A 12,078-nucleotide genomic window follows, 5' to 3' on the forward strand; every position below is an offset into this window, starting at 1 on the left:
GCACTAAGAAAATTTGCACTGGTCTGGGAACCAGAAGAGCATATGTTTGTCTTGCCTCTTCTGCTGATTGGTAATAAAATTTGTGCACATTGCAACCCTTGCAGCTTCATTGCTACTCTGGAAGGGAGACACGTTCCACCATTTTACAGAATGATTAATGGTCACTTGTGGCAGATGTGGGAATAGAACCCAGGGACCAAATCTCCCACTCCTGTTCCAGCCCCTTTGTGCTGCCTGCGCATTGCAAAAGGGGTGGAATCTGGTTACAGCTACCAAGTTGATAATTCCTTCATCAGAAGGTAACTTTGTGTTAGTGATCCTGGCTTCTACACCAGCACTTTCCCTCTGCACCCCGGTGTAGAAGCCATGAAAGGGGAAATGGGAGAAGGCGGGGCAGCAGATTTCTGCTCATTCTGTGCCAATAAACAGTTAGTGTACGGTCCCTTAGCTATCATAGCTAGTTGTCCATAATTTAGAGCTGCATGCGGGTTAATATAACTTTATGTTGGAGCTGGAGCAGCTTGAGAATCAGAGCGATAACCAGTCACACATTACCTCTTAGAAAGAACCTGACAAATATATATCTAGGTATATTGTCTGTAAAAAGAGCAATTCCTACATAACGGTTTCATTATTGTTCCTTTTTAGTGGCTGGCCCAAAGATAACTCTTAGGGTATGTCTACACTACGAAATTAGGTCGAATTTATAGAAGCCGGTTTTATAGATATCGGTTTTATACAGTCGACTGTGTGTGTCCCCACATAAAATGCTCTAAGTGCATTAAGTCGGCGGACTGCATCCACAGTACCGAGGCTAGCGTCGACTTCTGGAGCATTGCACTGTGAGTAGCTATCCCACAGTTCCCGCAGTCTCCGCTGCCCATTGGAATTCTGGGTTGAGATCCCAATGCCTGATGATGCAAAAACAGTGTCACCGGGGGTTCTGGGTACATGTCGTCAGGCCCCTCCCCCTCCATCAGAGCAACGGCAGACAATCGATTCGCGCCTTTTTACCTGGGTTATCTGTGCAGACAAAATACCATGGCAAGCATGGAGCCCGCTTAGCTCAGCTCAGCTCACCGTCACCATATGTCATCTGGGTGCTGGCAGACGTGGAGCTGCATTGCTACACAGCAGCAGCTCCTTGCCTTTTGGCAGTGGATGGTGTATTACGATTGATATCCGTCATTGTCATATTCCTCAGCCACTCTCTGAACTCTCAGTGAGTTCAATCAGAGGCACCCGGGAAACTTCTTCAGCAGATTCCTCTAAGAAATACTGAACCAAACTTTCCACTCTGGGCATCTGATTCTTCATTTTGTCTCCTGGAGACCCTGCAGTCCCATTGAACCGTCTTGATGGCTATCCGTCGTAGTACATCATTTTCTGCCAAGCACCCAGAAGATGCCGATGGCTATCAGTCATGCTGCACCGTCTGCTGCCAGCTTAAGATGTAAAAAATAGATGGACCAGATTTGTTCTGTATTCATTTGCTTCCCCCTCCCTCCGTGAAATCAACGGCCTGCTAAACCCAGGGGTTTGAATTCAATCTTTGGGGGGGCCATTCTGTGTGACAGTTGTTTGTGTTTCTCCCTGATGCACAGCCACCTTTGTTGATTTTAACTCCCTGTACCTGTACGCCATGTCGTCAGTCGCCCCTCCCGCCCTCCGTCAGACACTAGTTTCGCGCCTTTTTTCAGACCAGACGCCATAGCACTGGGATCATGGAGCCCGCTCAGATCACCACGGCAATTATGAGCACTATGAACACCACACGCATTGTCCTGGAGTATATGCAGAGCCAGGACATGCCAAAGCAAAACCAGGACCAGCCGAGGAGGCGATTGCAGCGCGGTGACGAAAGTAATGAGGAAATGGACATGGACGTAGACCTCTCACAAGGTACAGGCCCCAGCAATGTGCAAATCATGGTGTTACTGGAGCAGGTTCATGCCGTGGAACGCCGATTCTGGGCCCGGGAAACAAGCACAGACTGGTGGGACCGCATCATGTTGCAGGTGTGGGACGATTCCCAGTGGCTGCGAAACTTTCGCATGTGTAAGGACACATTCATGGAACTTTGTGACTTGCTTTCCCCTGCCCTGAAGCGCCAGAATGCCAAGATGAGAGCAGCCCTCACAGTTGAGAAGCGAGTGGCGATAGCCCTGTGGAACCTTGCAACGCCAGACAGCTACCGGTCAGTCGGGAATCAATTTGGAGTGGGAAGATCTACTGTGGGGGCTGCTGTGATCCAAGTTGCCAGGGCAATCAAAGACCTGGTGATATCAAGGGTAGTGACTCTGGGAAACATGCAGGTCATGGTGGATGGCTTTGCTGCAATGGGATTCCCAAACTGTGGTGGGGCGATAGACGGAACCCATATCCCTATCTTGGCACCGGAGCACCAAGCCACCGAGTACATAAACCGCAAGGGGTACTTTTCAATGCTGCTGCAAGCCCTGGTGGATCACAAGGGACGTTTCACCAACATCAACGGGGGATGGCCGGGAAAGGTACATAATGCTCGCGTCTTTAGGCACTCTGGTCTGTTTCGAAAGCTGGAGGAAGGGACTTTCTTCCCAGACCAGAAAATAACCGTTGGGGATGTTGAAATGCCTATCGTGATCCTTGGGGACCCAGCCTACCCCTTAATGCCATGGCTCATGAAGCCGTACACAGGCAGCCTGGACAGTAGTCAGGACCTGTTCAACTATAGGCTGAGCAAGTGCTGAATGGTGGTGGAATGTGCATTTGGACACTTAAAAGCACGCTGACGCAGATTACTAACTCTGATAGACCTCAGCAAAACCAATATCCCCATTGTTATTGCTGCTTGCTGTGCGCTCTACAATATCTGTGAGAGTAAGGGGGAGACATTTATGGCGGGGTGGGAGGTTGAGGCAAATCGCCTGGCCGCTGATTACGCGCAGCCAGACACCAGGGCAGTTAGAAGAGTACAGCAGGGCACGGTGCGCATCAGAGAAGCTTTGAAAATGAGTTTTGTGACTGGCCAGGCTACGGTGTGAAACTTCTGTTTGTTTCTCCTTGATGAACCCTCCGCCCCCTTCCCGCCCCCCCCCCCCGGTTCACTCTACTTCCCTGTAAACCAACCACCCCACCCTCCCCTCCCCCCTTCAAGCACCGCTTGCAGAGGCAATAAAATCATTGTTACTTCTCATTCATGCATTCTTTATTAATTCATCACACAACTAGGGAGATAATTGCCAAGGAAGACCAGGATGGGTGGGGGAGGAGGGAAGGAAAAGGACACACTGCAGTTTAAAACTTTAAAACTTTAACACTTATTGAAGGCCAGCCTTCCGATGCTCAGGCAATCATCTGGGGTGGAGTGGCTGGGTGGCCAGAGGCCCCCCCACCGTGTTCTTGGGTGTCTGGGTGAGGAGGCTATGGGACTTGGGGAGGAGGGCTGTTGGCTACACAGGGGCTGTAGCGGCGGTCTCTGCTCCTGCTGCCTTTCCTGCAGCTCAACCATATGCTGGAGCATATCAGTTTGATGCTCCAGCAGCCGGAGCATCGACTTTTGCCTTCTGTCTGCAAGCTGACGCCACCTATCATCTTCAGCCCGCCACTTGCTCTGTTCAGCCCGCGATTCAGCCCGCCACCTCTCCTCTCGTTCATATTGTGCTTTTTTGCACTCTGACATTTACTGCCTCCACGCATTCTGCTGTGCTCTTTCAGCGTGGGAGGACATCTGGAGCTCCGAGAACATATCATCCCGAGTCTGCCGTTTTCTCCTTCTAATCTTCGCTAGCCTCTGCGAAGGAGAAACATTTACAGCTGGTGGAGGAGAAGGGAGAGGTGGTTAAAAAAGACACATTTTAGAGAACAACGGGTACACTCTTTCACATTACATTTTGCTGTTCACATTACACAGCACATGTGCTTTCGTTACAAGGTCGCATTTTTCCTCTTATATTGAGGGCCTGCCGGTTTGGTGTGAGAGATCACTCACGCAGTGCCAGGCAACAGAATGCAGGCAGCCATGGTAAGCCACAGTCTTTTGGCTTTTTTAACCTTCATAACATGTGGGAATGGTTTCAAACAGCAGCGCCCTCATTTCCCATACCAAGGACCCGTTGGGTTGGCCATTTAAAATGGTTTGCAATGTAAAAGGAGGGGCTGCGGTTTCCGGGTTAACATGCAGCACAAACCCAACTACCCCCCCCCCCCCCCCCCGCACACACACACCCAATTCTCTGGGATGATCACTTCACAGCTCCCCCCACCGCGTGGCTAACAGTGGGGAACATTTCTGTTCAGCCGAGCAGGAACGGGCACCTCTGAATGTCCCCTTAATAAAATCACCCCATTTCAACAAGGTGACCGTGAATGATATCACTCTCCTGAGGATAACAAAGAGAGATAAGGAATGGATGTTGTCTGCATGCCAGCAAACACTGGGACCATACGCTGCCATGCTTTGTTATGCAATGATTCCAGACTACGTGCTACTGGGCTGGCGTGGTAAAGTGTCCTACCATGGTGGACAGGATAAGGCAGCCCTCCCCAGAAATCTTTTGCAAAGGCTTTGGGAGTACATGAAGGAGAGCTTTCTGGAGATGTCCCTGGAGGATTTCCGCTCCATCCCCATACACGTTAACAGACTTTTCCAGTAGCTGTACTGGCCGCGATTGCCAGGGTAAAGTAATCATTAATCATTAAACACGCTTGCTTTTAAACCATGTGTAATATTTACAAAGGTACACTCACCAGAGGCCCCTTGGGTGCCCTCAGGGTTTGGGAGCATGCCTTGGGTGAGTTCGGGGGTTACTGGTTCCAGGTCCAGTGTGATAAACATATCCTGGCTGTTGAGGAAACCGGTTTCTCCGCTTCCTTGCTGTGAGCTATCTTCATTGTCTTCATCATCATCTTCCTCGTACCCCAAACCCGCTTCCCTGTTGCGTGTTTCTCCATTGACTGAGTCAAAGCACACGGTTGGGGTAGTGGTGGCTACACCCCCTAGCATTGCATGCAGCTCCGCGTAGAAGCGGCATGTTTGCGACTCCGCCCCGAACCTTCTGTTTGCCTCTCTGGCTTTGTGGTAGGCTTGCCTTAGCTCCTTAATTTTCACGCGGCACTGCTGTGCGTCCCTGTTATGGCCTCTGTCCTTCATGGCCTTTGAGACCTTTTCTAATATTTTGCCATTTCGTTTATTGCTACCGAGTTCAGCTAGCACTGATTCATCTCCCCATATGGCGAGCAGATCCCGTACCTCCCGTTCGGTCCATGCTGGAGCTCTTTTGCGATCCTGGGACTCCATCATGGTTACCTGTGCTGATGAGCTCTGCGTGGTCACCTGTGCTCTCCACGCTGGGCAAACAGGAAACGAAATTCAAAAGTTTGCGGGGCTTTTCCTGTCTACCTGCTCAGTGCATCTGAGTTGAGAGTGCTGTCCAGTGCGGTCACAATGAAGCACTGTAGGATAGCTCCCAGAGGCCAATAACGTCGAATTCCGTCCACACTACCCCAAATCCGACCCGCAAAGGCCAATTTTAGCGCTAATCCCCTCGTCGGAGGTGGAGTAAAGAAACCAGTTTAAAGGGCCCTTTAAGTCGAAAAAAAGGGCTTCGTCGTGTGGACGTGTCCAGGCTTAATTCGATTTAACCCTGCTAAAGTCGACCTAAACTCATAGTGTAGACCAGGCCTTAGTTTCTGGCAGCAGTAGTGGGCAGTTAGTCTTTTAATTCAATTAGTAGAGGTTTTCATGGAAATTAGTGACAAGGGGGACTGTTCTGATCATGTAGTATGACCTTCTGCATTAATACGGGCTATAGACCCTCACCCAATTTCTGAATCAAGCCTGTAACTCTGACTGAGCTAATTTCAAAGCTACATCTATACTACAAGCTAGGAGTGTGATTCCCTGCTTGCGTACTCATATTCAACTCGCTCTCATCTGAGCTAGCATGCTAAAAATATAGTAGCGTAGCCATGGTGACAAAGGCAGCAACTGCATGCTCAATGGCAGTGATGGTACAAGCCCTTAGTTGGTACCCACGGGGTTCAAGCTGGTTTGTACTTGGTGTGGCTAGCCTGTACCACCACTGCTTCTGACTGTGCTACCATGGCGATGCTACTATTTGTAGCATGCTAGCTCAGATGAGAGCTATCATTAAGTATGTGTATGTGAGCTGGAAATCACACTCCTAGTATATAATGTAGACATAACCAGTCTGAATTTGTCTATTTTAAACTTCTAACCGTTGGATCTCGTTATACCATTTTCTGCTATTAATATCTTCTCTACGTAGGCTCCGTTCAGTCTTCTCCTGGGTAAACTAAATACATTGAGCTTCAGCCTTGTACTATAAGATGTGTTTTCAAGGCCTGAAATAATTGTAGCTCTCTTCTGAAACCGTTCTGATTTTTCAACCTCTTTTTTGAAGTGGGTTTGCGAGAAGTGGACACAATACTCTGGTAACTGTTTTGCTAAAGCTGTATGCGGAAGTAACATCACCTCTCCACTCTTACTTCATAGTCACCTGTTTATGCATCCAATGATTACTTTAGCCCAGGGAGGTGAGAGTCTATTGGTTATTTTCCGTGATCTCAAAGTCTCTTTGTTTCAATACATCTAGAATACAGTACCCCATCTTGTAACACATGTTCTTTGTTCCAAGAGTAGTCAGGAAGGAGTTACACAATAACAAAAGGGAACAAACATGCACTCAGCACAAAATCAATAGGTTGAGAACAAAATTAATCAAAACAGCCACTGTAAGCTCTCTAGTGTGGACATAGCCTTAGTACCTTTCTCAGACGTGAAGAGCTCTGAGTAGTTTTAAAGCTTATCTCTCTCACCAGCAGAATCATAGAATCAGAGGATTAGAAGGGACCACAAGGTACAAACAGAAGTTGGTCCAGTAAAAGATGTTACCTCACCCACCTTGTCTCAAGGATATTTGTTGTAATTTGACATTCTTCAACTGGCCAAAGAGGTCTCACTCTTCTAACAATGGAGCACACTGCCCTTACCGTATTTCCCAGACCTTGCTGTCCCAAGAAACCAGAGATCTATGACATATATCCTTATAGTTCTTCTGACACTGCATTGGATGTAAAGGAACAGTGGGTGATAAGTCATACAGGGACATAGGGAGGTTTTTTGGGGGGAGGAGTGTCTTTTTGGCACATAATAGTTTCTTAGCATTGATATTGTAACAATTTTTCAACAACTGCTACAGAATCATTGGGAGGTGTTTTTCTTACTTTGTAACATCTTAATGTACTTATAGCCCCATTTTTTCAAAAGACTGTGATCATCCCTCCCAGTGACATCAGTTGTACCTCTATGGGGTCAGCACCTTTGATAATCAGGCCACTTGTTGTTATTCAACCATTAAAAAGTCAAAACTATTAAAATATGTAATTCCTGAGTCAAGATTGGGTATTGCTGAACATATGCAAGATCTCATAAGTGCAACTTACACTTCACAACACAAAAAATGGATGAATTAACAATAGGATTATATGCTGTTGTAAGAACTTGACATTACTGACATGTAATGGGAAGTATGCCAAGAAATCAACACTGTCTGCATGAAGGAGTTAATAGAACTAAAATGTTAGCATGATGAGACATGAAAGAACAGCATGTGACATTGTATGTGAATTAAATTAACCTTTCACTTAACACATTTGGTAGCAAGATTAATGTCTTGTGTCTGAACAATATTTAACAATAGTGACAAATCTTCCCTTTCAAACATCTTAGTGCTGTCACTATCATTATTCAGTGATGATATTTGCTTTTTCCTTGGACCCCATGCCCTTATCATGTGCTCTAGTGGCAATTTATGGAGATTCATATCTGCAACTCACTTTGTATCAAGCTGAGAATGTATCCTTAGATTTGTATTAAGATTATTTTGCCCTTCTGCATATCTAATTACCTGCAGGATTACCTGACGTTGTCATGAGCACATTGTCTATACTAAATCATTGCTTTGGCTTTCTGAAAATTTAAACAAATCTTAATGTCATACTATCACATGGCACTGATGCATCTTGCTTTTGTAAGCATATGTTTCAAGAGATAATGAGCAGCATTAAGGTTTGTACTCTCGCCTCTTAAAAATTCTTTAAAATTATATAGGGAAAAATGAATATAATTGAATTTCTCAAGTCAAGGTCAAAGGCTCCTCCAGAGATGTTTTCCTATTGTAATTTTTCAAAGTTCAATCAATGGAGGTAAGGGTTTTGGGAATTTCTGAAATAGAATCAGATTTTTAAACTGCATAATTCAGACGACATTGCTAGATATAAATCAGCATAGATAGTAGATCCCTTTTGAAGCTTTATATGCACTCTCAGTTCTTGAAGATGGCAACACATTATTTTTGTATAAATGACATGTCGCATGCTGGATATTCATATAAGCTATTGGTTTTGTGTCTTTTTTTTTTTTTTTTAAAGAGCTGAAATAAACATACAAGGTAGGTTGAGCATTTTTGTTTTTAATGAACTGTGCTATTCCGGGGAATCTGTTCAGAGCAGTGAATTTACATACATTTGAGATCTTGATTTTAATTCTAGCACGTCTAGAAACTAGCACTCTCTGCAGCTTGAAGAAACTCATTATGAACACACACAGCTACTCAGCTGTGAAGGTTCAGTAGTAAAATTCACAGCTATTATGTAGAACGTAGGTGGTGGACAAATAAGGCTAAAATATCCTTAAAACTTAATTAATAACACTTCACACATTCATTTATAACAGTTACCAGCATTCATTCTTTTGTATTCTAAGTGTATACTGTATAGTCTTTCTCTGCACTTTGGAAAGTAAAGTTAGAAAATGAAATTAAATTAGTTGTCCAAAAGGAGCTAATTGCCTACCTCACCTATTGCTGAAAATTTCCAGTGTTTAAGTCTTGTTTTCAAATTGAGTGACTCAATTTCCTTAAAGAAACGGTGATTATTTAACTGCAGTCACTTGTGTATTTAGAAAACTCCACAGACAGCAATAGTACAAAAAATTGCAAGATTTTTTTTAAACTAGAAATGTCTATGGCAGGGATCGGCAGCCTTTCAGAAGTGGTGTGCCGAGTCTTCACTTATTCACTTTAACTTAAGGTTTCGCATGCAGGTAATACATTTTAACGTTTTTTAGAAGGTCTCTCTATATACGTCTATATTATATAACTCAACTATTGTTGTATGTAAAGTAAACAAGGTTTTCAAAATGTTTAAGAAGCATAATTTAAAATTAAATTAAAATGCTGATCTTATGCCGCCGGCCCACTCAGCCCACTGCCTGCCAGGGGTTCTGTTCACCTAATTTGGCAGCGGGCTGAGTGGGACCAGCGGGATCCCGGCTGGCAAGGGGCTGGCAGCCGGGACCCCAGACCGGCAGCAGGATGAGCGGGGCCGGCAGCTGGGACTCCAGACCGGGGGTGCAGGTGGGAATGTGGGGGGTGGTGTTTGCAGGAGCTCCCGTTTGGTGCTCAGGGTGGGAGAGGGGATGTGGGGGGGTGCAAGAGTCAGGGCATGGAGGGGCTGGGTATGTGTGGGGGGTGCAGGAGTCAGAACGGGCTGGAGGTGTGTGAGGGGGTGCAGGGGTCAGGGCAGAGGGCTGGGTGTGTGTGAGGGGGTTCAGGGGTCAGGGCAGAGGGCTGGGTGTGTGTGAGAGGGTGCAGGGGTCAAGGCAGAGGGCTGGGGTGCTCGGCTCATGGCGGTGCTCACAGCAGGGTACTGGAGGGGAGATATGCCCCGTCCCCACCTCTTCCCCCAGGACCCCGTCCCCACCTCTTCTCTGCCTCCTCCCCGGAGCAGCGAGCATGCTGCGGCTCCGCTCCCCTTCCCCCTTCCCTCCCCCTGGCAAGGGCGATCAGCTGATCGGCACAGGGAAGGAGAGGAGGAGGGGCAGGAAAGAACCACGCTGGGGGAAGAAGCGGGGGAGGGGGGAGTTTGGCTGCTGGCAGGACCAAGCTTCTGCCTCCTGCCCCCGCAGGAGAGAGCGGTGGGCGGGGGGGCTGAGTGGAGCTGGGACCCCAGCAGGCAGCTGCATACCATTAAAAATCGGCTTGCGTGCTGTCTTTGGCACGCGTGCCATAGGTTGCCGACCCCTGGTCTATGGAAAATAATGATCTGGGAGAACCAGTGCACTCCAATTGTGTGATCCTGTTTTCTTACTATATTTGACAAATTCACTAATTAATCAGTGAGAAGGACGTATCTAAGTATAGAACTCCTTTTTCTCTTATTGTTTGACTTGCACAGATTCTGGCAATATCTTCTTCAAAATTCTCAAACCTGTTTTTCCTAGAATTGTCTGAATTTAAAAAGTGTTCTTCGGGATTAGTGGGTGAATGTAAATGTTCCAAAGGCCATTTTGCTGAACCCAGACTTAAAGTTTGTTAGACAGGTGAAGAGTTCTGAGTATCTGATTTCTATTTCATACTGGAGAAAGATTTCGTTGTTTTAAAACATTATTCTTTGATAGCAGGTAAGTAATCTAAAAGAGTCTTCAGTATACTACATATATTACACACAGTAGAGTTTTATGAAACTGAGCTCTGGACGGCAGAAACACTTGATATTTTTGTCACAAAAATTATACATTTGAGTAGAAAAAAGTCTATCACAGTAAATAGGGATTACCCAGTACTAAGAATAAATCATTTTAACAGTTGAAAATTTTTGTTAAGCAAGGGAGAAAAAATAAAGCACAGTAATATGCTTTATATATGTCTGAATTTTAATTTTAAAGAGACATTCTCCATTTTAGTAATTGTACTGTAAAAAAAAAATTACTTACCTTACAAATAAATAAATACGACTTAAAAATGCATGCTACTTTTCACTATATATGCCATTTATTTCTGGTTATTAGTGCTACAGTATTTATTTGCAACTACTACAAGGAGTGCTTACTCTTACTTCCACTGGAATTACTTTTTTCTTGTAAATAATTTTGTTAAATTTTTATAAAAGCACCAAACCTAAACTTTCAGCTAGGTTTGAGTTGTCCCTTTAATTTCTGGTTTTGTTAAAAGTGAAGTTTTTCCACACTTAAAATGAATGTATTTGTTTGTGACTTGTTACATTTTTCCTTATAGTGGAGTTCTTGTGGAGTCATACAACAGAGAGCATGTGTGTAGGATATATGTCAGCACAGGATGGCAAAGCCAAGGTAAGCCCTAAGGAATAGGTTGTGACCTAAAAACTTCTACAATGACTTCAATTTTATTTTGAATTCACGTAAATTAACTCAAACTGTTGAAATATTATTTTAAAAGTGACGTAAAATAAGATTCCGTTTACTCGATTAGCTGCAACCTTGCCACTGATGGGGCACTTTCTGCTCCTTGGCCAGGCTAGTGACCAATACTGTTAACACAAAACATCCTTAAGATCAGACTTCTATAAAGGTCTGCAAGTAAAAGATGTAATAATGAATTAATAAAAAAGAAAGCTACCAATTTGTATGAAATCAGTGTGTATTTTAGCATTCTGCTTGGACTTGAGTGTTCAAATCAGCTACCTCACTGGTAGTTTGCCACCCTGGCTCATTTTGATAGTGCTTTTCATTGATGTGCCCTGTGTTCATTTGATATTTTAGATTTGTGTAAATAATGTTTAGACCCTTCCTACTTCCCTTCATAGGAGGTTACTAACAACTCTGACTTTTACAAGGGCATGCCCTTCACATACTTGTATTTTTAAAGCCTTGCTTATTTAGATTATGATAAATCTCTTATCATTTAATTAAACTGTTTTTCCAATCTTGATCCTAGCAATATAGATTGAAAACATGAATCAAAAGAAATGTACTGCTACATGTTGAAAGGAAAAGTGAAGCAGAATAGGAACTCTTCTGCTTTTAGATAAGTGAAGTAAATGGATGCTGTTTTGGTTTATTTTTAAGCATTCTAATCAGAATGAGACTTTAGACTGTACTCTAGTACATAGTGTTGAGTATCTAGTCATCAAGTGCATTGAATTTCCTCTTTTCACCATTTAAGGTGATCATTATTCATAGCTTCCATAGGCGTGCATGGTGCCTCACAGATGCATAGGGAAAATAACACCTTTCTCAGAAGTGGTTATGTAAAG

At 44.6% G+C, this 12,078-nt stretch overlaps 1 protein-coding gene across 15 annotated transcripts in view; it reads left to right on the top strand.

Annotated features, from left to right (window-relative positions):
- Nucleotides 1–12,078, top strand: part of TASP1 (taspase 1) — a 154,556-nt gene that overhangs the window by 119,575 nt on the left and 22,903 nt on the right. For 13 of the 15 annotated variants that reach the window (XM_065590819.1, XM_065590825.1, XM_065590821.1 and 10 more), the window contains one exon: nucleotides 11,082–11,155. The exons of the other annotated variants lie outside the window; for them this stretch is intronic. In XM_065590819.1, coding sequence (XP_065446891.1) covers nucleotides 11,082–11,155 — 74 coding nt within the window. The remainder of the gene's footprint in view (nucleotides 1–11,081; nucleotides 11,156–12,078) is intronic. 15 annotated transcript variants of the gene reach the window in all.

The sequence above is a fragment of the Chrysemys picta genome, chromosome 3, assembly GCF_011386835.1.
Source record: "Chrysemys picta bellii isolate R12L10 chromosome 3, ASM1138683v2, whole genome shotgun sequence".
In the NCBI taxonomy this organism is placed as follows: Eukaryota; Metazoa; Chordata; order Testudines; family Emydidae; genus Chrysemys; species Chrysemys picta.